The sequence below is a fragment of the Ursus arctos genome, unplaced genomic scaffold, assembly GCF_023065955.2.
Source record: "Ursus arctos isolate Adak ecotype North America unplaced genomic scaffold, UrsArc2.0 scaffold_15, whole genome shotgun sequence".
In the NCBI taxonomy this organism is placed as follows: Eukaryota; Metazoa; Chordata; class Mammalia; order Carnivora; family Ursidae; genus Ursus; species Ursus arctos.
Window position 1 is genome coordinate 41,862,366 of NW_026622819.1, and position 25,972 is coordinate 41,888,337.

Here is a 25,972-nt window from a genome sequence, read left to right on the forward strand (position 1 = left end):
CTGTGCCTCGGCATTGTCTGTAGTAGGTTCTCAGTCAAGTGGATGTTTTAAAGGAATTCCGAACTTACGAAAGACTTCCAGAAAAAGTCTAGTCCCTACTCTTGATTCTGGCCAAATCCAAGCCATTCCAGGCACCTAGTGCTCTCATGCAGGACTACAAACCAGCGTTTTCTCACTATCCTCCAAATGGCATATATTCTGTCCTGCCTCGTTGCTTACTCATTTTATTCTATTCCACAGTTCTACCGCCAGAAAATAGCCCCATATCAACTCTAAATCCCTCATAAGCCCAAAACTAGATTAGTAGGCTCTCAACTTTTAAGGTGGGCTGATAGATTTGTATTGTTTATATCCATGTTCTCAGAAGAGGAAGGCCACGATTGTCTTGTTTGTTTTCCCTCTCTCGCTGGCTGGCCCTCTCTCTGTCAAATAAATAAACAAAATCTTTTAAAAAAAAAAAAAAAAGATCGTATTCCTTGGCATTTAAACAGATTATAGGAGCGTAAATTTTTGTATAAGTAGAATGTACCAAGGCAAAAGGGTCCATATTTCTTAGCAGTTAAAAGATTCATTTAAGTTAAAATGAACTAATAAACACCTATATACTTTTTTTTTTTAATGACAGAGTAAATGACCACATCAATCACCTGATTTTGTACTCAATAATTTGGGAAGATAGAGCTTTTTACAGGGGAGGGGTGACTAAGGTCACAGAGGGCCAAATAATTTGTTGAAGGTCAAAAACAGGTAAGTGAAAAAGGTAAACACATATGCCTACTTCCAAAAGTTAGCTTCCTGTTGTCTATAGAATCATATCTGAACTTTGGCAAGACTTCGACTTGGGCTAATAAACTTTCTGAGCCTCGGTTTCCTCATCTATAAATTGAGATCTGGGCCATTGTGGGAATTACATTATGTAATTTAGCAGATTGGATATAGTAGGGGCTCAATAGCTGCCTTGTGATATTCAGGGTTCATTCACAGTCTTTTACTAATCTACATGTAAGTGACAACTGTTTGCAGATCTGTATGTGCTTTCTATGTAGGCAGTATTCAAATGATACTTGGGTGAAAGGGATGTAGATGCTTGATGAGTGGAATCAGGGCTAGAATTTAGGTCTCTTCAGTGCATGTATAAGCTCTGAGGTAAGCACAGAGGGGCTAGTCCTGAAATGTCAGTGAATAGGCTGCCCTGTGGATTTGGCTTTTGGGGAGACAGCCTCAATTCTGAAAGCAAGCTCTTGGATGACCTCTTCTGGCAAACAGAAGCAGATGTAAGAATTTCTGGGAGGGGCGCCTGAGTGGCTCAGTCGTTAAACCTCTGCCTTTGGCTCAGGGCCTGATCCCGGAGTTCTGGGATTGAGCCCCACGTCGGGCTCTTCCACTGGGAGCCTGCTTCTTCCTCTCCTACTCCCCCGTTTGTGTTCCCTCTCTCGCTGGCTGTCTCTCTCTGTCAAATGAATAAAATCTTAAAAAAAAAAAAAAAAAAGAATTTCGGGGAGACTGAGATAATGACAATGCTTTACATTGTTTACAGTGGGGGGTGGGGTTAATACCTATGATGTCATTTTATCCAGCCAGTGGACCTGTGACGTGGGTGTTATTGTCCCCAAATACATAAAGAAGCTGATTGCGTGCCTATAGTGGTTGCATCTTCACCTTCTTGGAAGCTAGTGCCCTTTCTGCTGCACCAGAAAACCACGAATGGGTATAGAGAGGAAAACGGGGAGGGTAATATGACAAGTGGGACCCCCTTAAGTCTAGGGGAAGTGCTCTTGTTTTTTTTTCAGCAGCTGAAAGACAACTGGAGAAGTGGCTTTAAAAGAAAACTGCTGCTGGGGGAAACCCTTCAAGGTTGACGAATTCAGTGCTTCTGTTGTACAGATAGGAAAGCTGAAGCTTGAAGGGGAAAATATGTAAGAATTTTACAGGGACCCTGTAGTAGCCATCATATACAATCACCATTTCACTGTACTTGCGTCATCACACATGTATCTATTCTACCGTAGGATAGGAAATGACGGGTTTACAGTGTGGTTTCTATGTTATTATGGGAAATCAAAACTTGTCTTTTTTTTTTTAAGTCTATTAATTCTTAAATCTGGAAACAAGAAAAAAAGTTTCCGTCTGTGATATTCTCATTAATTCCAGGGCCAGATGAAGAGAGAGTGAAGATCATTTGTCATAATGTCAACCTATAAACGTCTTGAAGAGATTCCATTGATATAAAGCATAAATATATCCTTGCTGGGAAAAATAGGAGCAGTGTTTTCTGGTTATAAGGAGTGTTTGTTGGAGCTACAGGAGTGTGGAAGCAATTTCAGAAGCATCATTGCCAGGGTGAGGTTTTGTTTGGGGGTGCGGCATGGAGTGAGCTAGCCCACGTCCAGCCACATCTGCTATAATCTTTTTTCTTTTTATTAGTATAGCCTAGCTAATGATATGAATTGAGATGAATCTCTCTTGTGGTCTGGAGCAGTCCCACATGTTCTGCCTATAACTGCAGCTAGCATAATGGACAAATAGGGGGAAATATTCTTAAATCTTGCTGGAAGTTTCTTGTTATGATTAAATTGTATGTGTGGGGAAGCAGACTGGGAGGGGACTTGGAGTCATTGGAGTTACTTTCCTAGGGGTAGCTCACAAGTTCTGCTCTGATGTGTTTCTCTTTGATTCTTCCAGAGGCTCTTGCAGAGAGAACTCAGCTGCTATGGGAAATGGGTTAAGCCTTCACAGGACATACATGCTAAAGTACCAGAGTGGAATGTTGTCCTGGTGTTTGATGGGATGCTCAGGTGAGAAGCCGGTCTGAGAGGCAAGTCCATCAGCGCTGTGAAACACCTTGTCTTTCATGGCCAAAAACCCCACCAAAACAAAACAATTAAGATTGTAATCTCCTTGAGGGCCAAGACTTTCCTCTTTCTTAACCTCTCCCTACCTGCCCACCAAAAGGCCTGGGATGGGGTTCCAAACTTGACCCCAAAACGGGGAAATAATGAAACCTTCTCTAACACATGGTATATACCCTTCTCTTTAGCCCATCAGAGTATCCAGGGTTTGCCTTTGAAAAATCTCCTTCAGCTTCCTCTTTTTACAGGGTAGTGGGCAGGCCAAGAAAGGCCAAGTAGCTTACCTGTGTTCCCGTGGTGAGCCTGAGGGAACACCAGAACAAGGACTCACTTCCTACTGAACTCCGTCTACCTCAGAAGGTAGGTGTGTTTAAAGAGGATACTGAGTTTCTGAAATTGCTTAAGAAAGCAGTGGAATCTGAAGAAAGGCAGGCCAAAAACCAGGCCATGCAGGGAATCGTGCAGCAGGGCACATGTAGGAACGGGAGGCCCATTATGCCTGCATCTGTGAGAAAGCAAATGCCTTCTGTCCCCATGTTAGTTAGTGGGTACTGCTCTGTAGCTGGTTAATGGCCTTATGTAGAACGTACTTTTCACCACTGGGCTCTTGAAGGGTATATTTTTGGCTTGCCATTCTTTAGACTCTGACTTTCCGACCCAATGTTCCAATGGAAATTTTCCAGAACAATGAAATTTCAAAATGCACAGGCAAGAGGAAGAATAGACATCGCAGCCTTAAAACAAATGAGACAGGAGCTACTATGTCCATTCCAGCCCTCCCACCCTCCGCCCCCTCAGAAATAACCCAGCACCTTCTGGAAGCGTTCCGTTTCACAAAATGAGATGCACAAACTGATGAGACAGGATGTGCTGGCAGGGGGGCAGTGGGAGGAGGTAGGGGAGAGCACAAGAGGGAGAAGTAATGGTCTGGATGCTAGCTGAAGAAGCCTTAATGATTCTAAAAATTATTAGGCAATAATTTCTACTTTGGAACTCATTTTGCTGCTCTAAAGAATGATAAAGCACCTTAATTATTGCTTTAAATAACCACACAGCTCCATCAAAACAGCATGTAGTAGCACCCACGTTTGAGCAAATCTATCGCCTGCCATTGCTGTCCTTACAGCTTGAGAAATCCTGAAGGCAGCAGCGGGAGAATAAGTTGGTAGCGGCATCATCTATTCTGGGCCCTCCAGCTTCTAGATTAACTTGGGCGGGGAGGGCAGCAGTTCAGGATTTTTCAAAGTTCTCTATTTCTGCCAGGATTTCAACCTGTCCAAGGATATTCTTATTCTTTGGGATTTCAGGATCCTGTGAAACCAAAGCCTTTCCAACATGTCCTTTTCCTTATACCGATAAAAGTAGTTAAACAAGCCGGCTCAAACAAAACAAGGCGAATTTCTTTTACTCCTTCCTTTGGTCAGGATAAGCTCCTGTTTCTGGCTTCGTAGAGCTGCAGGAAAGTCAGAAGGTTCTCAATTCAAATTTCTGGAGTTGGTTTCTGAGAGAAGGGGCTTAGTGGAGGAAGAAAAGATATTCTGTTTTAAGAACATGCTTGTTTAGCGAATTTTTGGTCTGGTCGGTTCCTGAATTAAAGATGCTTTATATCAGAGAGTAGAGGCCCATTTGACCTTCCTCAGCAGACCTTACCAGCCCCTCAGAGTGCAAGCTTTCTAGTCGGTCTGAGAAACACAGCCCGTAGAGAAAACCTGATCTTGCCCGCCTCTTCGGAGTTGGGGTGGGGGGTGGGCAGAAGGTACAGAAGGTGCTTGTGGAATAAATCTTATAACTTCCAGAGTGGTACTCATTGTCCCTGGGCTGGGATTCCAGTCAGACGGGGGGCGGAGTGGCTCGACCCCAGTTCTCGAGCCGACACACACTGCACCTCAAGCCCTTCTCTTGCCCGCTGAGTCTACTAAGGAGGCAGTTACGCACGTGACGAGAGCTCCGCTCCCTTCAGTTTCAGCGTGTGGCAGTTACCTAAGGAGTGTCGTTTTCACAAAAGACTGACTTCTCCCTGATGCGGGCAGCTTAGCTGGGGCACTGGTGTCGCAATCTGATATCATGGAGCCTCACAAAACACAGTCTCTTTTTAATGATGCCTGTAACAACGTGTACTTAAAAAAAAAAAAATGTGTACTTTGAAGGAAAGGCACCAGCTCCTGTCATACTTATTTTCTCCCTAGTATGAAAAAATAGTCTGTGAAAAATATTGATAGGTCTCTTACAGGGATACATTTCTTACTTATTGACAGCTTAAAGGAAGAAGTAATTTGGATCAGATGACCGTCTTTAATCTTTCTCTCTCTGTCTCTCACACACAGACTCCACATCTTTCTATTCACTGCTGTCCTTGGTCACTCTCTATAGCCTTAGCCAAGAATGGACTCTCAGTGTTTGAAAGGACCAGAGGGTGGCAGAGCTGAGCCATGTCTTTGGGCTGCTCTTGAAACTAACGTAGGTGAGAAGTCACTGGTGTCAGTATCTATCTGCTTAGTGAATATTTCTTAAATCTGACTCCTAGGAATAGCTGCGGTTTTGGAGGTGGGTGAGCTCACCTGATCTGATCTGTACCAGTATCCAGTTCCATCTCCCTGCGTAAATACGGGGCTAGCCAGGTAGAGCTTGAAAACCACTAACCCACCCATGACGCCTCCTTCAGTTTTCCCCTACCGTAACGTTTGGCCTATGTAGTCCCAAAGTGTGATACCCTCTGTGCACAAACTGAAAAGGAAATTAAGAAAGCATTGTCCTGTATTTTGGAGCCACCTAAAAAATGTTTTGGCCTAAATTATCTAGTTTGATTTTGTAAATAATGATAAGATCCGTGTAATTTATTGCTAAACCCTTCCTACATTATACATTAATGACGATGCCTTCTCTTTGAGCATGCTCCATTTCTAATTCACAGTGGTATTTTTGACTTTATCATTGATGTTTTTTTCCCACCACTGCTCATCTTTAATAAAGTAGAGCAAAAAGAAAAACAAATATGCAAATGTTCCAGAGAAGAAAGACTGTTGACGAGGATTGTGTGGGTCCATGTACATGTGCATATATATACGTGCACGCCTATCTAGAGGGTTCAGAAATCAAAGTGACATTAAACTTTTCATTGTGTAAACCCCGTTCAAGCACGGGGGACAGTTAGAGCTGGAAGGGGTTAGAGATCTGTACCACTCTCCCCATTGTTTTTGTAGAGGAACTAAAGCTAAATCATTTACCAAAGGTTCCCCAACACATTAGTGATAGGACTAAAATTCAGATTCTTTTCCACTATAATGTACCACTCACATTTATTTTCCATGAGGAATACCAAGTCTGGAATAGTTGGAGCAAAGATTTCAGTGACCTTCCCCCTCTGTGTCTCAAAAAGATGATTCTATTGTCTGTTAGATACTTTTGACTAGACCTGGCAGCTCCCAATGGGCCCACAAGTTGAATATGGTGGCAGAAGTTCAAGGACCCAGCAGAGGTTGGGCAAATGGCCCAGTGATTTCTCTGTTTCGGAGAGATTCCAGACACCTCATACGAGGAGCCCAGTTTGAAATCTGCAGCTACTGCTGTTCGAATGGAGGCAGAATGTCTTGGAACAATTGGTACCGTCTTTAGTCCCTGACAGAGGCCTTTGCTGCCTGGTCACGTAGACTTCAGACATTCTGAATTTAGTCCAGTAATGAGTAAACTAGAGAAAAGGGCTTTAATTTTTTTTTTTAATTAAAAAACGATTTTCCCCTTAAAGTGAATAAAGTGCTAGTGATAGGGGCAAATAGCTTCTCCAGTGGCTCCTGTGCCATTGCAGAATCGTGGATTTCCTCCCTTAAATAAAGTGAATGTCGTGCTGATAGCAGTTGAGAGACTGATACTCCAGGCTTGAACTGCCTGTACTTGTTCAGATCCCTCTGTTTCACTTTTCCTCCTTTAGACAGTTTGTGGTGGGGAAAAGGATAAAAAGGATAGTCGTGGATGAGAGATTCCCACTCAGGATTCCAGGTTCCATCCCACATCATCCAAGGCTATTATTATACAATTTAATTTTCTGGTCTACACATGCCAAGAGAAGGGAAGGCAGTGACTTACTAACCTTGACCCTGGATGTAAACAGTTTTTTCATCTAAGCCTCAAAGCTAAATCCTTTTTTGGCTGCACAGTGCATTTTCTTCACCCAAATCGCGCTAGGTCCCTGGCTTGGCTTGGTGCTTTGGGCCTCTAGAGGTATTAGATATTGTGCCACAGGGAATGGGAGAAATTCCCCTAGGGGATGGGGCTTTAGGGAAGAGTTAGGCTCCCAGTGTCTCTGTTCTCTCCTCCCCCACACTGGGGATACTCTAAAAGCCCCCGTGAAACCCCAAGCTTCAGGACAAACCAACCGTCTACTGTGCCCCACCATCTACCACTACTTTGATCCTAAGCCAAGACACTAAAGTGCAAAGGAAGAGATGCAATCCAGTATACTGGTCACAGGCCACAGCAGGGAGCATGCCCCAGACAGCAGTGCCATCATTTCAGGCATGGTGCTGTTGGCAGAGGACACAGGCTACTGGAGGCTACTCCTGTCTTTAGTACTATGGTCCCCATTGCAGACCTTCCATCAGTGAACATCTGTGTCCTTCAGCAGGGTCCCCCACCCCTCACAATTTATTTCATAGTCCCTCTCCTTTTTTCTGGAGTGCCCTAGCTAACCTGGGATAGTTCTGGCACTTCAGAGTTGGAAAGAAATATTTGTTTAACTTTCCTAAATGTTAAAGCTAAGCAAAGCACCAAAAAGGAAAACAAAAAATAGTTATAAAAATATAATGGGGTCATTCCCCCCACGCTTCCCACATTATTTGTAGCATATGAAATGTCAAAATATAATGAACAGACTTCCTAAACATCACTCTCTCTTCCCACCCGTATATATCTGAGCTGCAGCAGCCTCATTACTACCCTTTCACCTCTCAAAACTTCACTCTGTAGAACCACTGTATAATAAATCTACTTCATCCCACTGACCCCACCTTCCCAATTATATACCCACTTGCAATTCCAAAGAGACTCTCCAAAAAAATAGACATTTGAAAAAAGTGCATCTGTTCATACTCAGTCTATCTGCATATTATTTCTTGAGATTATTACTTTTTTTTTTAACCATAAAAAAGATTGCATATTGGCAATATAATGGGAACACCGTGGCGGCCATTTCTGGGTGGCAGTGGAGGGTAAGTGGGGTGGGTGTTGAAGCACAGAAGTGAGAGGGCTCAGAGAGGGGCAGGTGTGGTCCTTAGCCTTGAGACCTGAGGATTGAGGTGGAGTTATCTTGATTATCAATCCTTGGGCCTCTGAGATGTCCCATCTCCTTAGTCCTTCCCTCTCTTCTCTCCACCTTTCCACATTTCCACTACCCATGGCCAGGCCGTATAACCCTCTTGGAGCAGAGGTGGGATGGCTTTTTGGCATGTGTCCACCCGGGCCAGTTTGAAGACAGGAATGGCATTTGGAGGGCTGTGATATGGGACACACGCCAGAGCAAGCTTATTTGTGACTGTTTCCACTCTGGGAAAAATTGTCCATCACTTCTGTGACTTTAAAAATTTAAGCAGTTACTAGGTTGGTAGGTTTAGAAACAAATCTTTTGTTCTTGCAGTTTTGCATTAATATTAAGCATGAATATATATATCATATATTACATTGCTTTCCTTCTGCTCTGGGGCAGACTGCACTCTCCTTCCAAATAGGAAAACTGCACAGCCCATGGACTTGAATTTCTGAAAGCTGTTATTCCCCCACTCCCTACCCCCCCACCCCTAACCCTCCCCTTCCTCCCGACCCCTCAGCTCCTATATTAGAAAAGCCCCTCCCTCCCCCCCTCCCCGCAGCCCACCCACGGTTAAATAGATAGTGCCACATTCTAAGATTCATGCATCACTGCATTTTGCTATTGCACATAGTGCAGAGAAAGAGGGAATTGTGTGTGTGTGTGCCCTCTCCCTCTCTTCTCCTCCGCCTCCTTAGGCTCTCAGATTCCTGTGCTGTTCCCACCCCGCCCTCTCCCAGCCCCCCCCCCTCCATCCCAGACCCGTCACTGGTTGTGGACATCCTCCCTGCGGACGATCTTGTAGATGATCCAGTAGAACATGTTGAAGATGAGGAAGGCCATGGGGAAGCCAATGCGGGATATTTTGTCGATCTTCTTGGCCCTCTGGATGAAGAGTTTTCGCATCTCCTCCGGGGACTTAGATGGTGCGGGAGGGGGGTTGGTGGTGGTGTTGTTGTTGGCGCCTTTGACCGAGATGCCATCTTTGGCCTGCAGACAGGCTGGGCCCATCCCGTAGGCAGAGAAGTTGAAGCGGCCCTCTCCGGCCTCATCCTCCTGGAATAGATTCAGCATGGGGCTCTACTTAAAATAAGACAGGGGCTGGGCACCCTCCCTGCAAGGCACTCCCCTGGGGGCCAGGCCGGGCCCATCTGGTTCTCCCTGCCTCCCTGCCTCTACCATTCCAGGTTTCTGAAGGCTCTTAGGCTGGCTGGGGAGTTATGCCTTATAGAGGGGCGCCACTTGCACGCTGAAACAGATGCAAACCAGGGGATAGGAATGTGGCCTAGCATCTGCAGACCTATGTTCAAGTCTGGGTGGGTCACTTGCTGTCCGTGTGGCCTTAGGCAAGTCACTTCTCTCTTTGAGTCTCAGGTTTTTTTACTTTTCCTATAAATGGGGAAAGAGTCACCCCACTACATCAAAACGTTCTTTTGACCCTCAGAGGTTATAGATGAGCAGACATTCTAAATGATGTTTTGTTAGAAATCGAGGTGAGATCCCCTGCTTTGCCTCTGTTGCTTCCTTGCCCTCTTCCCCCACCCTATTCCCCAGTTGGTGTGTTCTCGGGCATGGTTTGAGGGGAGGGGGCGCACAGCCCAGGAGAGAGCAGATACTGTGGGCCTCAGCTCTGTTTCACACGCCGTCAGGGAAGCCACAGCTGCTTTCTCCCTCCATGTTCCTGCAGCCCGGGCACTTGTGACCTCAGACATAGCTCCGGATTAAGTTACTGTTCAAAGCCTTTCATCATTTGGCTCCAGTTTACCTTTACAGGCTTTTGCCCTTCTCCTTACCTTATGCTTTGCACACCTGCCAGTTTGGTTGCACTTTGCCAGTCACCCCTGGTGCATTTCTCTCTCTCACTGCCTTACGCTCACTACCAACATGCCTGCTGCCCATATTCTTCTAATTTCTCCCTTTCTCAGCTCATGGTGATCTTCTCCTGATCTGACTAATGGACGCGACACCGTTGTCCACTCTTATCATGTCTAACTTTGTGATCTTCCCATGTGAGCTCTGCGGTGGCACCGAGAGGCTCCGCTGAGCTGTGGATGCAGTGTGTGGCTCTGGGAAATTTGTATCGGCTCTCACTGTCCTCCTAAGGAGTGAGAGCCTATCTTCTGCTTGTTCCTGTGTAGGACAGGGCTGACAGAGAACAGGAGACACCGTGTAGGAGCCCCTTTCCTGCTCTGCTCCTGCCACCCTTGTTTGGGCCACCCCACGGGCTTGTTGTGACAACTTCCAGCCCAGTCTTTCTCCTGTCTCTGGGCTGGCCCCCTCAACCCAGCTGAGTTGTCATAACACACATCTCATTGGTCATCTTTTGCTTGAACTCTTTAATAGGCTGCCATTGGCTTCAGGATAATTAGCATCCTTATGTGGTGACCAAGGCCTTAGATGACCAGAACTCTGCCGGCCTCTCCAGTCTCATCTGTGCCATTCTCTCTCTGGCATTCTGTGCACCAGTCACCCTGAAATATTTACATATATTCAGAAGTGCCATGCTCCTTTTTTAACTGTGGGCCTCTGCTCAAATTGTTCTCTCTTCCTGGAACATACTCCTAACCTCTGCTTCTAATGCCTTCTCTTTCACTGAACTGATGTCTTATTCAGAAGTCTTCCCTGAGGGTAAGGGTGGACAAGGTGCTCCTGCTGTGCACTCCATGAGCTCCCTGTACATCCCTCTCTGTTGTTTTTTTAAAGCTCTTATCACATTATGTTTCTTTAAAAAAAAGATACATATATATATATATATATATGTATCTTTATCTCTTGCAAACCTTTTTAATTTTAATTTTTGTTTTTTAGAGAGCAGGAGTGGGGGAAGGGCAGAGAGAGAGGAAGAGAGAGAATCTTAAGCAGGCTCCACACCCAGTGTGAAGCTGGATGTGGGGCTTGATCTCAGGACCCTGAGGCCGTGACCTGAGCCGAAATCAAGAGTCAGACTCGTAACCAGCTGAGCCACTCAGCCTTTCCACATTATGTTTCTTGATTAATGTCTGTTTCTCCCATTAGACTCTAAGCTCCATGAAGGCAAAGTCTTATTCATGTTCATTGCACCCTCAACATATGAACAGGGTTTCTGGACATAAGCTCAAAGCTCAGTAAATATTTGTTGAATAAGTAAATGTTTATGGTATATCTTCACTACTCCTAGCTTTCTTTCTTTTCTTTTTTTTTTTTTTTAAATGGGGTTGTATTTCTGGCACCAGGAGGATTTGAGATGTGAAAAATGCTCAAGAAATCTTTGGCAAAGGGTTGAATCTGGTCCAACACCCTCATTGCAGAAAGAGGGAAAGAACATGTGCTTGGCAAATAGATCTCAATAAATATTTGTCTATGAGTCGGGCAACAGTAGAGGGTTGGTGCCAGAACCAAGAAAAGGAGTTGGGGGCAGCTTGTCCAAATTACTGGACCTTGTGCCTGGAAGGGGGTCCAGGTCCAACTGTACTGCTTAGTCCTTGCTGCAGGATGGGGTGCTTGAACATGTTTTCTCGCCGGGCTCTAGTTATGCAAGGGAAGCACCAAATTAATTTTATATACAGCTTTGGGCGAACTATTCTCTGCCTTCCTCATCAATTAAACATGGGAGTGGAAGGGGTGGAGGTGTGGCCTGGAGGCCCCATCTACTTAGATGATCATCAATTTCACACTGTAGCCAGGAGAAAGGAAATTCCCTAGAAATGACAGGCGAGAGGCTTGCTATTCCTCTTCTCCCCAGCAGATGGCAGGGAATGAAAGCTTGGGGATGGAGCGGGGGCAATCTGGTAGTCTCTAGAACCCAGGGAGGTTGGGAGTGTGCCTGCCCAGTCAGGCTCGCAGATTTCCTAATAATCTGACTAATGAGGCCGGCCAGGGAATTTGAGGACCAGATGCTTTGTGCCCAACAAATGAGGTAACATGGGAGGATGGTGGGATTTGAGGAGCCCGGCCAAGATCACAGGCTTTGAGAAACTCAGGGATGGAGCTAGTTCCTTTTCACTCACCATCTGGGGCTGAAAACCCCCTCAGCAAATTTCCTGCTGAAGGGAGGTTTCTGCAGCCCCAGTTTATACACTGCTGATGCACAAGCCACATCCAGAGGGGTTTACTCCAAAGGAAGCAGTGCTTTACGGTGAACCCAATTCTGTGTCCTTGCAGTTTCTGACATTTGAGCCAATTTTCAGAGCCCTTAGGAACAAGGTCACACTGATTCAGCCACACACAAGGGGCCACGCAGAAGAAATGTGAGTGCAGAAATGAGCCAGGGCTGAAAAAATCTCCAGTCAGAAGGGAGGGTGGCAAAGCAGAGAATGCATTCCCTACCCCAGGGCAGTTCCAGTGCCCCAGTATCAGGCGGGATGTGAATCCAGTGGGACCAGAGGCTGTGACTTTTTGAGTGAAGATAAAAGTGTGATTTTTAAAATCTGGCACCTTATTCTAGACTTCTAAGACACTGCTAGTGAAATTAAAGACAGTTGCATGTTGAATTTGATCTCTGGGTACTGGTTTTTGACCTCTGCCTTCGGCTTCGTTCTTATTTGTGATCTAATAATTCGCAGGGCTATTTTTATCTGCTCCAGGATGGCAACATTGGTGAACAGATAAGCAACTTACAGTGTATGGTCAGTGGGAGCCATGGGACCTCCAGCACCTCCCCTGCTTTTGCCACCAGCACCTCTGTGATCCTAGTGACTTGCTCCTCCTTGCTGTTGTCATCGGCATGGGAGGAGTGAACAGGATGCCCTCTAAAGGGCTCTTTCAGCACTAACATGCTGTGAGAAAGCGAGGAGGGAACTGAGCCGGGATATCTGATCAAATCTGATAGAGGCTTTATTTACATTTCCCTTGGCCCTAGAGAAAGTTTAGTTTTCCTCTGGTGTGTAGAACTGGTAGGGAGTTGGTGAGGCTGGAGGTACTGTAGGCTCACCATACTGCACGTCTGCAGGGGCTCCATTTACATTTTAGTCTCTGCAAATAGTGCCCCCTGGAGTTGTGCAGTGCACAATCTAGTGGCCTGATGCTAGTCAAATATTATGGACATAGTCTCCCCAAATAAGTGTCTCTTCAACAAATGTATTTACCCTCCTTTAGCAGAGGAAAATGTAAAAAGCAGCTAGCTAGTGGGAAAAAAGTTATAATAAATTCCCAAGATTGTTATATTTGGTCAGTTCCTTGCTTAGATTATTTTAATAGTCAGAGGCTAAGTATCCATTGGGCACTAAGGACTAACACTAGAAGTCTTTTGAGAAATTCTGTCTGGCTTGCTGCACCTAAGATAGTTTTCTCTTCCAGTGCAGATTTAGAAAGGTGGTTATACCTGAGCTCCCATGGACATCTTCTGTCTTGAAATGTCTGCCTCGTGCCTATGGTAAACTGCTAGAAGTTAATTGAATCAGATTGCTGATGTTTAAGAAACACTGCGCTGATGGAAATCTGTGCATGTATAATCATTTTATTCCTTGGCACTTGTGTGGCAGGAATAAAACTTAAAGCTACTTCGTAATCTGATTTAATCCTCACCATAATCCCCCATTGTGCCAATTTAGTCCACTTTACAGATGGAAAAACTGGGCCCAGAAAAAGGTGAGCTTGAGGGGCGCCTGGGTGGCACAGCGGTTAAGCGTCTGCCTTCGGCTCAGGGCGTGATCCCGGCGTTACGGGATCGAGCCCCACATCAGGCTCCTCTGCTATGAGCCTGCTTCTTCCTCTCCCACTCCCCCTGCTTGTGTTCCCTCTCTCGCTGGCTGTCTCTGTCTCTGTCAAATAAATAAATAAAATCTTTAAAAAAAAAAAAGAAAAAAAAAGAAAAAGGTGAGCTTGAAGTCACATACTAAGTAGTGATAGAGAAACAGGGTCCTCTGATATAGCACTTGGTAGCTGGGTAGACAGCTGTTTGAAGTAGGTCCGCCTAAAGCTTGTAGGGCCTTGGTGTGTGGCAGGTATGTGGTATGGCCTGACAGGTCATAGTGTATGGCTTCTTCTTTGCCCTAATCTGTTGCTGGAAAAACTTCTGAGTAGGCTGTGACTGGAAGGGCTCCTCTTTGTTCATTAGTTTATCCCTTTGTCCATCGGTTCAGTAAATGCCTATAGCATGTTCACTGTGTGTCAGGCATTGTGTTAGGCACCAGAGACATAGCACTGAGCAAAAGTAGACCTGGTCTCCACCCTTACAGAGCTTATAATTCAGTGGAAGAGATAAGCACAAAACAACTACATCTTTGAATGTGCAATTATAAATCACAGTGAATGTTCAGAAGGAAGGAAACGGAGTTTTATTAGAGCATAACCTTTGCTAGCTCACACAGCATCCTTGTGCAGAATAGAAAAATGGCATCCCTCTTTTCTAGACATATGAATTAGAATCCCTTCCTCTGGCTGATGCAGTCCGTGCCAAGGCAGGACTTGGAGAAAAGTGCCTCGTAGGTGAGGGGGTCCGTGTAGGATACAGTCTGGATGGCCATACTTGACAGCTTTGCCTGAAAACCTCACTATAGGACCTATACCTTGACCTGGGTGTCAGGGAAGATGCCTCAGCTGAGAACTGGAAAATTAGTGGTTGGTTAACACTAAGCAAAGTGCACTGGGAGGGCATTCCAGGAAAGAACAAGACATCTGAAGTCCTATGTGTATGTTTGAGCAACAAGGGAAAAACTAGGGTGGTTGGTGCTCAGAGAGCAAAGGAGAAAGTGAAGATGAGGCTAGACAGAAAAGTGGGTTCTCTGATCTCCAGGGGAGAGGTCTTTTGGGGGAAATTATTTACAGACCAAGGTGTGCAACCAGTTTTTTCCCCGCAGATGGCACTCTCCCCAATGGCATTTGCTGGTTGGAAAACAGCCTCTGAGTTAGCAGAGGTTGGTGACTTTGTATAGCTGGTCAGCCAAGTAGTTCTTGATTCACACCCTCGTAAAGTGAGAGAACCCACTCTGGGGGAACATCTTGCGTGATGCTCCTTTCTTGCAAGTAGGAAGCAAAGGCCTGGCAGCTGGACATTCTACTCAAAGATCTTACCTTTTGTGGTACAATTCCCTTCTGGAACCAAACCCTTGGAAATAATGCAGCCTTGCAGAAAACACCAATAAACGTCTTTCAGCCTGCCAAGCTTCAGGGTCACAGCTAGTTATTATCTTAGCCCCGTCAGGGTTTGCTCCATCAGTTCTGTCTCAAGGTGTAACTGATCATTTCCATAGTGTTATGGGTGGAAGAGTAACTGCCTACAGACCCAACAAGATATTATTTATGGGAGGGAAAGTTAGGAGTTCTAGGACTTCAATCCTTATTTTATGTCTGCCTCACCCACTAAGAAGGATGGTCCAGTGAAACAAGTATCACAAGACAAGTCTGCCTGGAACTCTTTTGTTTACCACCAGCTATCCCTCCTTAGGTAGCTATCCAAAGGCCTACCTTGTGATGTCTTCGCTTCCTCCTGAATCGGAGCAGCTCTTTGTGCTGCCGAGACACAAAGTTGACAGCAGCATACTCAAGCAGGGCTGAGAACACGAAGAGCAGGCACACTGCCATCCAAATGTCAATGGCTTTCACATAGGACACCTGGAGTGGGGGTGGGGAAGAACACCGGGGCATGAGGGCAGGAAAGAATGAAATATCTCAATATTTCTGCTCCTCAGTAACTCCCCCATCACCCCCTGCTATTCCCTCCTCAACTGGGATATTAGGAAAGTACAGAGGAAAACAAGAAAAATGCACCAAGAAGACTGTACAAAACATTGGAGAAAATAGCATATGGTACCTAGAAGAGTAGTAAGGAGAGGTGGATGGTGTATCTAGCATCATCATTGAGTAAAACAGAATGTTGTGTTTAGTCTAAGGGTATTAGGAACAGAAGGGTGTGCCTAACATTAAAAGTAAACAGAGGATGTTAGCAAAAGTAGCAGAGTAAGATCTTCAAAAACTCTCTCCTCCATAACAGCAACGAGGACAACAGCAAAAATGGTCGGAATCAACTTTCTCAGAAGCTCTGTTAACCAAAGGCTAACAGCAATCTTGAAAGCATTTACTTAAAAAGTCAGCTGAATGCCAGTAAGAGCATCAAACTTTGTGGCATTAAAAAAAAAAAAAACAGCTTCATTGAGATAAAATTCATATACCATACAATTCACACACTTAGAGTGTACATTTCAGTAGTTTTTAATACATTCAAGATATGTGCAACATCATCACAGTCAATTTTGGAATGTTTTCATCACCTCCAAAAGAAATCTAGTAACTTTTAGCCATCATTCTTCTCCCTGTTCCCCCGATTCCTGTCCCCTCTCCACCATCCCAAGCAACCATTAATCTACATTCTGTCTCTATAGATTTCCCCATTCTGGGCATTTCCTATGAATGGAATCATACACCATGTGGCCTTTTATGACTAGCTTCTTTCACTTAGAGTAATGGTTTTAAGATTCATCCATGTCTATATATATATTTCATTCTTTTTTTAAAAAAGATTTATTTATTTATTTGAGAGAAAGAGAAAGCGTGCAAGTGGGGAAGGAGCAGAAGGAGAGGGAGAAAATCCCAAGCAGACTCCCCACTGAGCACAGAGCCTGCCTCATGGCTTGATCCCATGGCCCTGAGATCATGATCTGAGCTGAAACCAAGAGTTGGACGCTTAACTGACTCAGCCACCCAGGTGCCCCTATATTTCATTCTTATGGCCAAATAATATTTCATTGTATGGATCTACCACATTTTGTTGATCCAGTCATCACTTGATGGACATTTGGGTTGTTTTTATCTTTTGGCTCTTATGAGTAATGTTGCTATGAACATCTCTGTACAGGTTTTTGTATGGACATATGTTTTCATTTCTCCTGGGGCCTTGTGGTGTTTTAACTTGCCGAATTCCCATTCTCCTGTCCCCAATTCTGTGCTAGCCTTGAAAACCAACAGCCTGCAAGCAGAGTGAAAACCAGTATCCAGGCAATCAGTGGGTGGGGCAGAACAGAGTTGGAGCTTCTTTAAAGCCCCATTCCCAGAGAACTGTCATTATTTGGCCTGTCTTGTGGTTCGCTGGAAGACCTTACTCACAAGGAAGGCTGTCTTTATTTGACCTGACTTGGAACTGGCCCGGTGTGAACAGCCTTTTCGCTGGGGGCATCTGTTGAAAACAGTCAGTGACAATTGTTGAACATCACATCAGCCTGAGGCGTTACGTAAAGTTGAGGCAAAAAATAGGTTGATTAAAAAGCTTAAAAGGAAAGTCTGGGGGAATGAGAATTCCATAGGCGGCTTTAGAAAGCTTTGGCGTATTTCTGGGAATTGGTGTGCATGCTTAGGCCTGCTACTCAGGAAAGACCTAAGAAGGCCCCTTAGCTCTCAGCTCTGGCTCACCTTGACATACTGAGCAAGCTGCAAGTGAAGGGTAAGGCAGAACTGTAAACTGCCTCACTGAGGTGTGTCCTAATACATCCATAGAGCCCTAGGAAAAGGTTGGGAGATTTCTAGGTTCCGTGCATTTAAACAAATCTCTGTCTGATTTTAGCTAACCACCAAACTTAAGCGGAGACTTCAGTGACCCCACACAACAAAGAATACAGACCTTACAGCGTTAGTTCACAAGAGTTACTAAACAAACAGCAACAACAAATCTTGAGGAGGGAGAATCTGATTTCCAGAGATGCCACATTACATTATGTAAAACATGTAATTTGCAACCAAAACTTTTAAGATATGCAAAGAAATAAAGGGTGGCCCTGCAATGGACTAAATGTGTCCCCACCCCCATCCCCCATTCATAGATTGAAATCCTAATTCCACTGTGATGGTATTTGGAGGTGGGGCTGTTGGGATGTAATTAGATCATAAGAGCGGAACCCTTGTGAAGGGATTAGTGCCTTTATAAGAGGCCAGCCCACTGGCTAATTCTCTTTCCACCCTGTGAGGATATAATAATAATTTGATAGTTTGCAACTGGAAGAGGGTCCTTACCAGAACCCTGCTCTGCTGGCACCTGATCTCAGACTTCAAGCCTCCAGAACTGTGAAGAATAAATTTCTTTTATTTATAAGCCACCCAAGCTATGGTACTTGGTTATAGCAGCCCAAATTGACCAAGACAGGCCCATCCATAGAAAAAAAAAAGCAGTCCAAAGAAGCTGCCCCTCAGGAAGCCCAGGTGTTGGACTTAATAAAGGCTTTTTTTTTTTCCAAATTTTTATTTTTTAAATTATTTTATTTTATTATTATTTTTTAAAGATTTTATTTATTTGTTAGAGAGAGTGCAAACAGTGGGAGCAGCAGGCAGAGGGAGAAGCAGGCTCCCTGCTGAGCAAGGAACCCAATGTGGGACTCCATCCCAGGACCCTGGGATCATGACCGGAGCCAAAGGCAGACGTTTAATGCAGGCGTCCCTTAATAAAGGCTTTAAATCAATTATTTTAAATGTGTTCAAAGAACTAAAGGAGACCTGTATAAACATCTAAAGGAAAGCATGAGAACAAAGTCTCACCAAACAGAACACAAGATAGAAATGATAAAGAACCAAATAGAAATTCTAGAGTGGAAAGATAACTGATTTGAAGAGTTCACTAAGGAGGATAAATAGCATATTTGAGCAGACAGAAGAAAGAATCAGTGAAGTTGAAGAAGAATCCGTGAACTCGAGGTTATCTTGTCAGAGGAACAGAATGAAGAAAAATGAGCAGAGCCTCAGAGACCTGTGGGGGACCATCAAGTACACTAACGTATGTTTAATGAGTGTGCCTGAAGGAGAGAGAGAAAGAAGCAGAAAGGGTATTTGAAGAAATAATTCCCCCAATTCCCCCAAATTTGAGGAAAAACACTAATGTGCACATCTAAGAAGTTCATGAACTCTTAGCAAAACTAAGGGCTCCACACCTACATACTTCATAATCAACTGTCAGAAGACAAAGAATCTTGAAAGTTGCAAGAGAGAAGCAACTCTTTATGTACAAGGGGTCCTCAATAAGAATGAAAACTGATTTTTCACTAGACTGATTATATACTTTTAATGGGGGGGGCGGGTAGAGATTATTAAAGCATAGGGACAGGACCCGTGGACATAAAGAGCTGCATTGTGATTGTAAGGAGTGAGATTTCTCATTAGAATCCAAGCAGTCTAATACAAATGGCTGACAGACACATGAGAGAATGCTCAACATCACTCATTATGAGGGAAATAAAAACCAAAACCACAATGAGATAGCACCTCACATCTGTCAGAATGGCTAAAATTAACAACTCAGGAAACAACAGATGTTGGCAAAGATGCGGAGAAAGGGGAACCCTCTTACACTGTTGGTGGGAGTGCAAACTGGTGTGGCCACTCTGGAAAACAGTATGGAGATTCCTCAGAAAGTTAAAAGTAGATATACCATATGACCAAGCTATTTATCCAAAGGATACAAAGATAGTGATTCGAAGGGACACCTGTACCCCAGTGTTTATAGCAGCATTATCAACAAGAGCGAAACTATGGAAAAAGCCCAAATGTCCACCAATTGATGAATGGATAAAGAAGAAGTGGTGTATACACACACACACACACACACACACACACACACACACACACACACACCAGAATATTACTCAGCCATCAAAAAGAAATGAAATCTTGCCATTTGCAATGATATGGGTGGAACTACAGGGTATTATGCTAAGGAAAATAAGTCAGAGAAAGACAAACACCATATGATTTCACTCGTGTGGAATTTAAGAAACAAAGCAGAGGAAAAGAGAGGAAGGGAAGGAAAAAGAAAGTAAGATAAAAACAGGGAGGCAAACCATAAGAGACTCTTAACTACAGAGAATAGACTGAGGGTTGCTGGCAGGAGGTGGGTGGGGGGCTGGATGATGAGCATTAAGGAGGGCACTTGTGATGAGCAATGGCTGTTATATGTAAGTGATGAATCACTAAATTCTACTCCTGAAACTAATACTACACTATATGTTAACTAACTTGAATTTAAGTAAAATCTTGAAAGAAAAAAAAAGAAAGAAAGAAAGAAACCAAGCAGTCTAGAAGGCAGTGGGATGGCCTATATAAATGAGAAGACATCCTGTGTTTATGGATTGGAAGACTTGATATCATGAAGATGGCAACACTCTCCAAATTCATCCATAGACTCAGTGCATTTTTTAAAAAAAATTTTTGGTGGGCAGCAAAGGAAGATTTATTGAGTGATAGCAAAGTGATAGTACAAAGCTCCCAAGGAGGAGGGGACACGAAGGGGTTGCCCCAGACTCAGTGCATTTTTAATCTAACTTCCTTTGAACGGAACTTAAAATTCATATTTAGGTTCATATGGAAATGCCAGAGACCCAGAATAGCCAAACCAATCTTTAAAAAGAACAAAGTTGGAGGACTCACACTTCCCAATTTTAAAACTTACTACAAAGCAATGGTAATCAACAGTGTGGTACTGACATAAGGCTAAATGTATAGATCAGTGGAACAGAACCGAGAGTCCAGAAATAAACCCATACATTTATGGTCAGTTGATTTTTGACAAGGATGTAAATTCAATGCAGGCAAAGGATAGTCCTCTCAACCAATGGTGCTGCAGTAACTGGACATACACATGCAAGAGAATGATATCCCTCCCTCATACCATATGCAAAACGCAAAATGGATTAAAGGCCAAATTTAGGGCTAAACTACAAAACTCGTAGGAAAGAACATAGGTATAAATTTTTGTGACTTTGGATTAGGCATTCGTTTCTTAAATATGATACCAAAGCCCAAGCAACAAAAGAAAAAATAGATAAATGTTACTTCATCAAAATTAAAAACTTTTGTATATTAAAGGACGCTATCAACCAAGTGAAAAGACAGCCCACAAAGTGGAAGGAAATATTTGCAAATCATATCTTTGATAAGGGATTAAAATCCACAATGCACAAAGAACTATTAAAGCTCAACAATAAAAAGAGAAATACTTTTATTATAAATTGGGCAAAAGATTAGAATAGACATCTCTCCTAAGAATATATAGAAATGGCCAATAAGCACATGAAAAGAATGCTCAACATTATTAATCACTAGGAAAACGCAAACCAAAACCACAGTGAGGCAGATACTGCTTCACATCCATTAAGATGTTTATAATAAAAAAAAAGACATCAGATGATAAGAAGCATTGGTGAGGAAGTGGAGAAATTGGAACCCCGGTGAGATTATGAAGTGGTGTAGCCATTTTGGGAAATGGTTTGGCAGTTCCTCACAAAGTTAAGCATATAGTTACCATATGACCCAACATTTCCACTCCTAGGTAAGTACCTATGAGAGTTGAAAACATATGTCCACACAAAAACTTGTACACAAATGTTCAAAGCAGCATTATTTATAATAATCAAAAGTGGAAATAACCAAATGCCTGTCAATTGATGAATAGATAAGCAAAATGTGATTGTCCCATATAATGGAAGTATTATTCAGCCACAAAAGGGAATGAAGTACTGATACAATGTGCAACACAGATGAACCTTGAAAACATTATGCTAAATGGAAGTGCACATATTATATGATTCCATTTATATGAGATGTCCAGAATAAGCAGGTTCATGGAGGTTAAAAATAGAGTAGGGGTTGCCAGAAGCTGGTTAGAGTGGGGAATGAGGAATGAGTGTTGATGAGTTATGGGGGTTTGTTTTTGGGGTGATGAAAACGTCCTGGAATTAGATAGTGGTGAGGGTGTGCAACTATGTTAATTGCCACTGAATTTTATGCTTTAAAAAAAGTGAATAGAGAAAAACGTGAGGTTGAGTGTTAATAGCGTATGGAGCCAAATACTGGGTCTGGTGTTAACAATGAGTGGAGCAGAATGTTGAGTCTAGTGTAAATCATAAGTGAAAGAGGATGTAGCATCAACTCTTAATAGACAGTGAGGCAGGATGTTGAGTCTAACATAAGGAAAAGGAAGCAGATACATCTGCTGTTACAGTTGCACAAAGCAGAATGTGTTGTCAAGTGGTAACAGTAAATGGGGTTTGGTTTCAAGCATTTATAGTGAATCCAGCAGAATGCAAAGTCTAGTGTTAACAGTGCAAAGGGCAGATTATTGAGTTTTGTGTAAGAGTGAATAGAGGAGAGAGTGGTGTCTAGTGTTGATGGCAGATGAAGCCGAATGTCATCTCTCACATTAAAAGTTAATGGAACATGAAGTATCATGAAAACAAAAAACAGTGGTGAAATTGTTCTAGATTAAAAGAGTAGCCAAATACAGGGGCTCCTGGGTGGCTCACTTGATTAAGTGGCTGCCTTCTGCTCAGAGCATGATCCCAGGGTCCTTGGATCGAGCCCCATGTGGGGCTCCCTGCTTAGTGGGGAGCCTGCTTCTCCCTCTCCCTTTCCAGCTCTCCCTGCTTGTGCTCTCTCTCTCTCTGTCAAATAAATAAGTAATCTTAAAAAAATTAAAAAAAAAGAGTAACCATATACAATATGAATCTTGAGTGGATCCTTGATTGGATCCCTCACCATATTTACTGATGATGTTTTCTGACAATTGGGAAAATGTAAAGTTTATGTATTAATTGATATTATGGAATTATTTCTAATTCAATAATTATTGATATAAAATTGGTATATAATATATAAATATAGTTGATATAGATATAATTATTATTGAATTAATGTTAACTTTTTTAGATGTGACAAATATCATTGTGGTCCTTATTCCTTATTTAGAGATGGCTTGTCATGATGTCTGTAACCATCAAATGATTCAGCAAAAATTGTGTCTATCTACCTACCTCCCTACTTACCTACCTACCTACCCACCAACCTATCTATACAGAGAGAGAACTAAAATAAGTGTGGCAAGATGATAACAGTTGGAATCCAGGTGAGGGATATTAGAGTGATCATTGTATGGTCTTCTTTTTCTATATCAAAACAGAATGTTAAATGAAGCCTTAACTGGAAATGGTACAGGATGTTGTATGTAGCATAAGACTGAAGGGAGCAGAATATGGAGTCTGGCATTAACGGGAGAGCTGAATGTTGTGTCTGCTGTTGAGTGATTAAAGCAGAATGTGGCTCAAATGGTAGTCGTGAGCATAGTAGAACACAGGGCCTAACATTAAAAGAGAGTAAAGCAGAATGAGGCGTCAGGCATCCATAGTGAAGGCAGCAGAATGTTGTACCTCACATATGGGTGAATGGAGGAGTATGTGGTGTCTGGCATCAATAGTAAATGAAGCAGAACGTTATGTCTAGTGTTAAAAGTGAATTAAGCAGAATGTGAGGTCTGGTGTTAACAGTGAAAGGAACAGAACATTGCATTATTGTAAGGGTGACTGGTAGAGAATTAGTGTCTGATGTCAGTAATGAATGAACTGGAATGCTGTGTCTGGTGTTCGAAGAATGGAGCAGAATGTTGTGTCTAGCGCAGAGTGAATGGAGCAGAATGTGTATCTGGCTTTGATAGTGAATGGAGTGAAATGCTGTGTCTAGTGTTAATAGTGAATGGAGCAGAGTATGGTTCAAGAGTGAATAGTGAAAGTAGCAAAATGTGTGTTGAACATTAGAAATGTGAAAGAAGATTGAGGTATGGGCAGAAAGGGTTCACGTATGATGTTTGGAATGAGATTGCTATCTTACAAAGGACCTGCTTGCAAGCTTGGTCCTTGGTTGGCAGCTGGGAACTTGGATTTTGGGAATGTTCCCACTTTCCCTAACTGATAAGGATGCCTCACTGTGCCTAGACTCCCGGTACAAGCAATATGGATTGTGCTGAATGTTTGCTCTCCTTCTGGGAATCTGGAGTTTTGGTATGTGCCAGGTGCAGGGTGCCTATGTGACCAGCACCCAATAAAAACCATCCATACTGAATCTTAAATGAATCTCAAAACAATGTCTTTATCTCCCTGGGCAGAAATATCCCACCCATTGCCTTTTTACTGTTAGGGTCAGAATGTGCTCTGTGTGGTCCCTCATGGGTGGGAAAAAATAAGGAAGCCTGTAGATGGCTTTCTCCAGACCCTGCCTGTGTCTTTTTACTTTATCGCCTAGCTGTGTATCCTTTTTTTAAAGTTTTATTTATTTATTTTTAGATATTTTTATTTTTATATATTTTTTCAAGGATTTCTTTATTCATTTTGGAGAGAGAGAAAGTGAGAGAGAGAGTGCTCGAGCAGGGTGAGGAGCAGAGGGAGGGGGAGAGGGGAAGAAGACTCTGTGCTGTGCATGGAGCCCGATGTGGGGCTCCATCCCATGACCCTGAGATCATGACTTGAGTGAAACCAAGAGTCCCACACTGACCTGACTGTGCCCCCCAGGCCCCCCCCCCCGAGCTGTGTATCCTTAATGCAACACTATAAGAAATCTTAGCCATGAGTACAATGATATGCTGAGTCCTACGAGTTGTAACAGATCTCTGAACGTGGGGTGGTCTTGGAGACCCCCACCACAAAGCATCTACTGTTAGTGGTGAAAGGAGCGGGATGTTGTATTTAGCACTAAAAGTGAATGAATGAGGAGGTGGAGTTGAGTGTGAATAGTAAGTGAAGCAGGATGTGTGTGTAATGTTGGTAGAAGATGGAGCAAAATGTGGGGTTTGGCAACTGTATACAATATAGTGTTCAGTCTGGAGGCAAGGTTTGATGGGTCAGGACGCTGGAGCCTGCCAAGTGTAGTAGATGAAGAAACAGTGACCATTTCCTTGTGCTCCCTTTATCTCAGGCAGGGTAGGCAGGGCACAAAGTGTCCTTCTTTGTCCAGGTGTTCTGTGCTCTTGGGCAGGACTTACCTTGGGCAGGGATGCTCGGGAGCCAGAGCTCTGGGTGGTCATGGTGAGCACAGTGGTGATGCCCAGGCCCACACGGGCGGGTGCAGCATCCATGTTGATCCAGAAGGAAATCCACGAGAGGATGACTATGAGCAGGCTGGGAATGTACATCTGGATCAGGTAGTAGCCCATCTGTCGCTCCAGGTGGAACCGGGCCTCAATGCAGGTGAATTTACCTGCAAGAAGGCAAAGTAGCCTGATGGATAGGAACAAGACTTTGAGGTAGGAACAACCTCAGGGGAGTCCTGGTTCAGCCTCTCACTAGCTGTGTCCTCAGGCAAGTGACTGAATCTGTGTGTGTCAGTGTCCTCATCTGTGGTACATTGGGGATGCCAATCATGATGACTCCTACCTCATATGGTTACTTGTATGGTTACTGCGGGGATAAAATGAGATGATGCCTATAAAGAGCTTAGCACGGTGCTCACGTCATTTATGCTCAGGAATGTCAGTTGCCGTCATCCTCATCAGCCCTGTCTTGTTGCTAAGACTGGGCCTCAGTGGACCATTCTTTATCCTTCTGCCAGTTATCTCCCCAAAACATGACTTGATCCTGTTACTTCCTCTTGTAAAAACTTTTTTCCCTCCTTCTCTCCTCATACCAGAAAGTCCCTATTATCTATAGGGAAAAGTTCAAACTTTTCAGTCTGCTCTTCAGATCATGCTCTGGCCTGTGTTTCCATCTCTCTTCCCTTCTTTCTTCACCCTAATCATGACCCCCTTCAGTCTATCCCTTGCCTTGAGCATGTCCTGCACTTTGACCCTTCTGAGCACTGGCTCGTGCTAATCCTCTGCCTGGCATGCCAGGACTCCTCCCCACAACCAGCCGAAGCATCCCTTCAGCTCCTCCATGGTGCTTTGAATGTGAAGTCTGTCCAGGCACAATGATTCTTCTCCTAGCGAGTTCCTTCAGTTCTGTTCATGCAGTCTTTGGGCCTGAGGGCATAATACAGTGAGGGCGTGAGCACATCGGTCTCTCTCTCTGTCCTCTGCACTGGACTGCGGGTGGCTGGTCTCCTCCCCATCTGTGCTTGCCTGGAATGGGAATGGGGCCAGTCCCATGGAGGGGGGCTGGTTCTCAGCTCCAGCCCA

The 25,972-nt window shown here is 43.8% G+C and overlaps 1 protein-coding gene and 1 long non-coding RNA gene across 2 annotated transcripts in view; one reads left to right on the top strand and one right to left on the bottom strand.

Annotated features, from left to right (window-relative positions):
- Positions 1-2,352: 2,352 nt before the first annotated feature.
- Positions 2,353-25,972, top strand: part of LOC113263985 (uncharacterized) — a 389,471-nt gene continuing 365,851 nt past the window's right edge. Inside the window, exons 1-2 of the long non-coding RNA XR_008959222.1 lie at positions 2,353-2,795; positions 3,098-3,209. This is a non-coding gene — a long non-coding RNA (uncharacterized LOC113263985). The remainder of the gene's footprint in view (positions 2,796-3,097; positions 3,210-25,972) is intronic.
- Positions 8,911-25,972, bottom strand: part of GLRA1 (glycine receptor alpha 1) — an 80,527-nt gene continuing 63,465 nt past the window's right edge. Inside the window, exons 7-9 of the mRNA XM_044388531.2 lie at positions 24,842-25,056; positions 15,529-15,675; positions 8,911-9,225 (exon numbers count right to left, since the gene is read on the bottom strand). Of these exons, the coding sequence (XP_044244466.1) occupies positions 8,911-9,225; positions 15,529-15,675; positions 24,842-25,056 (677 nt within the window). The remainder of the gene's footprint in view (positions 9,226-15,528; positions 15,676-24,841; positions 25,057-25,972) is intronic.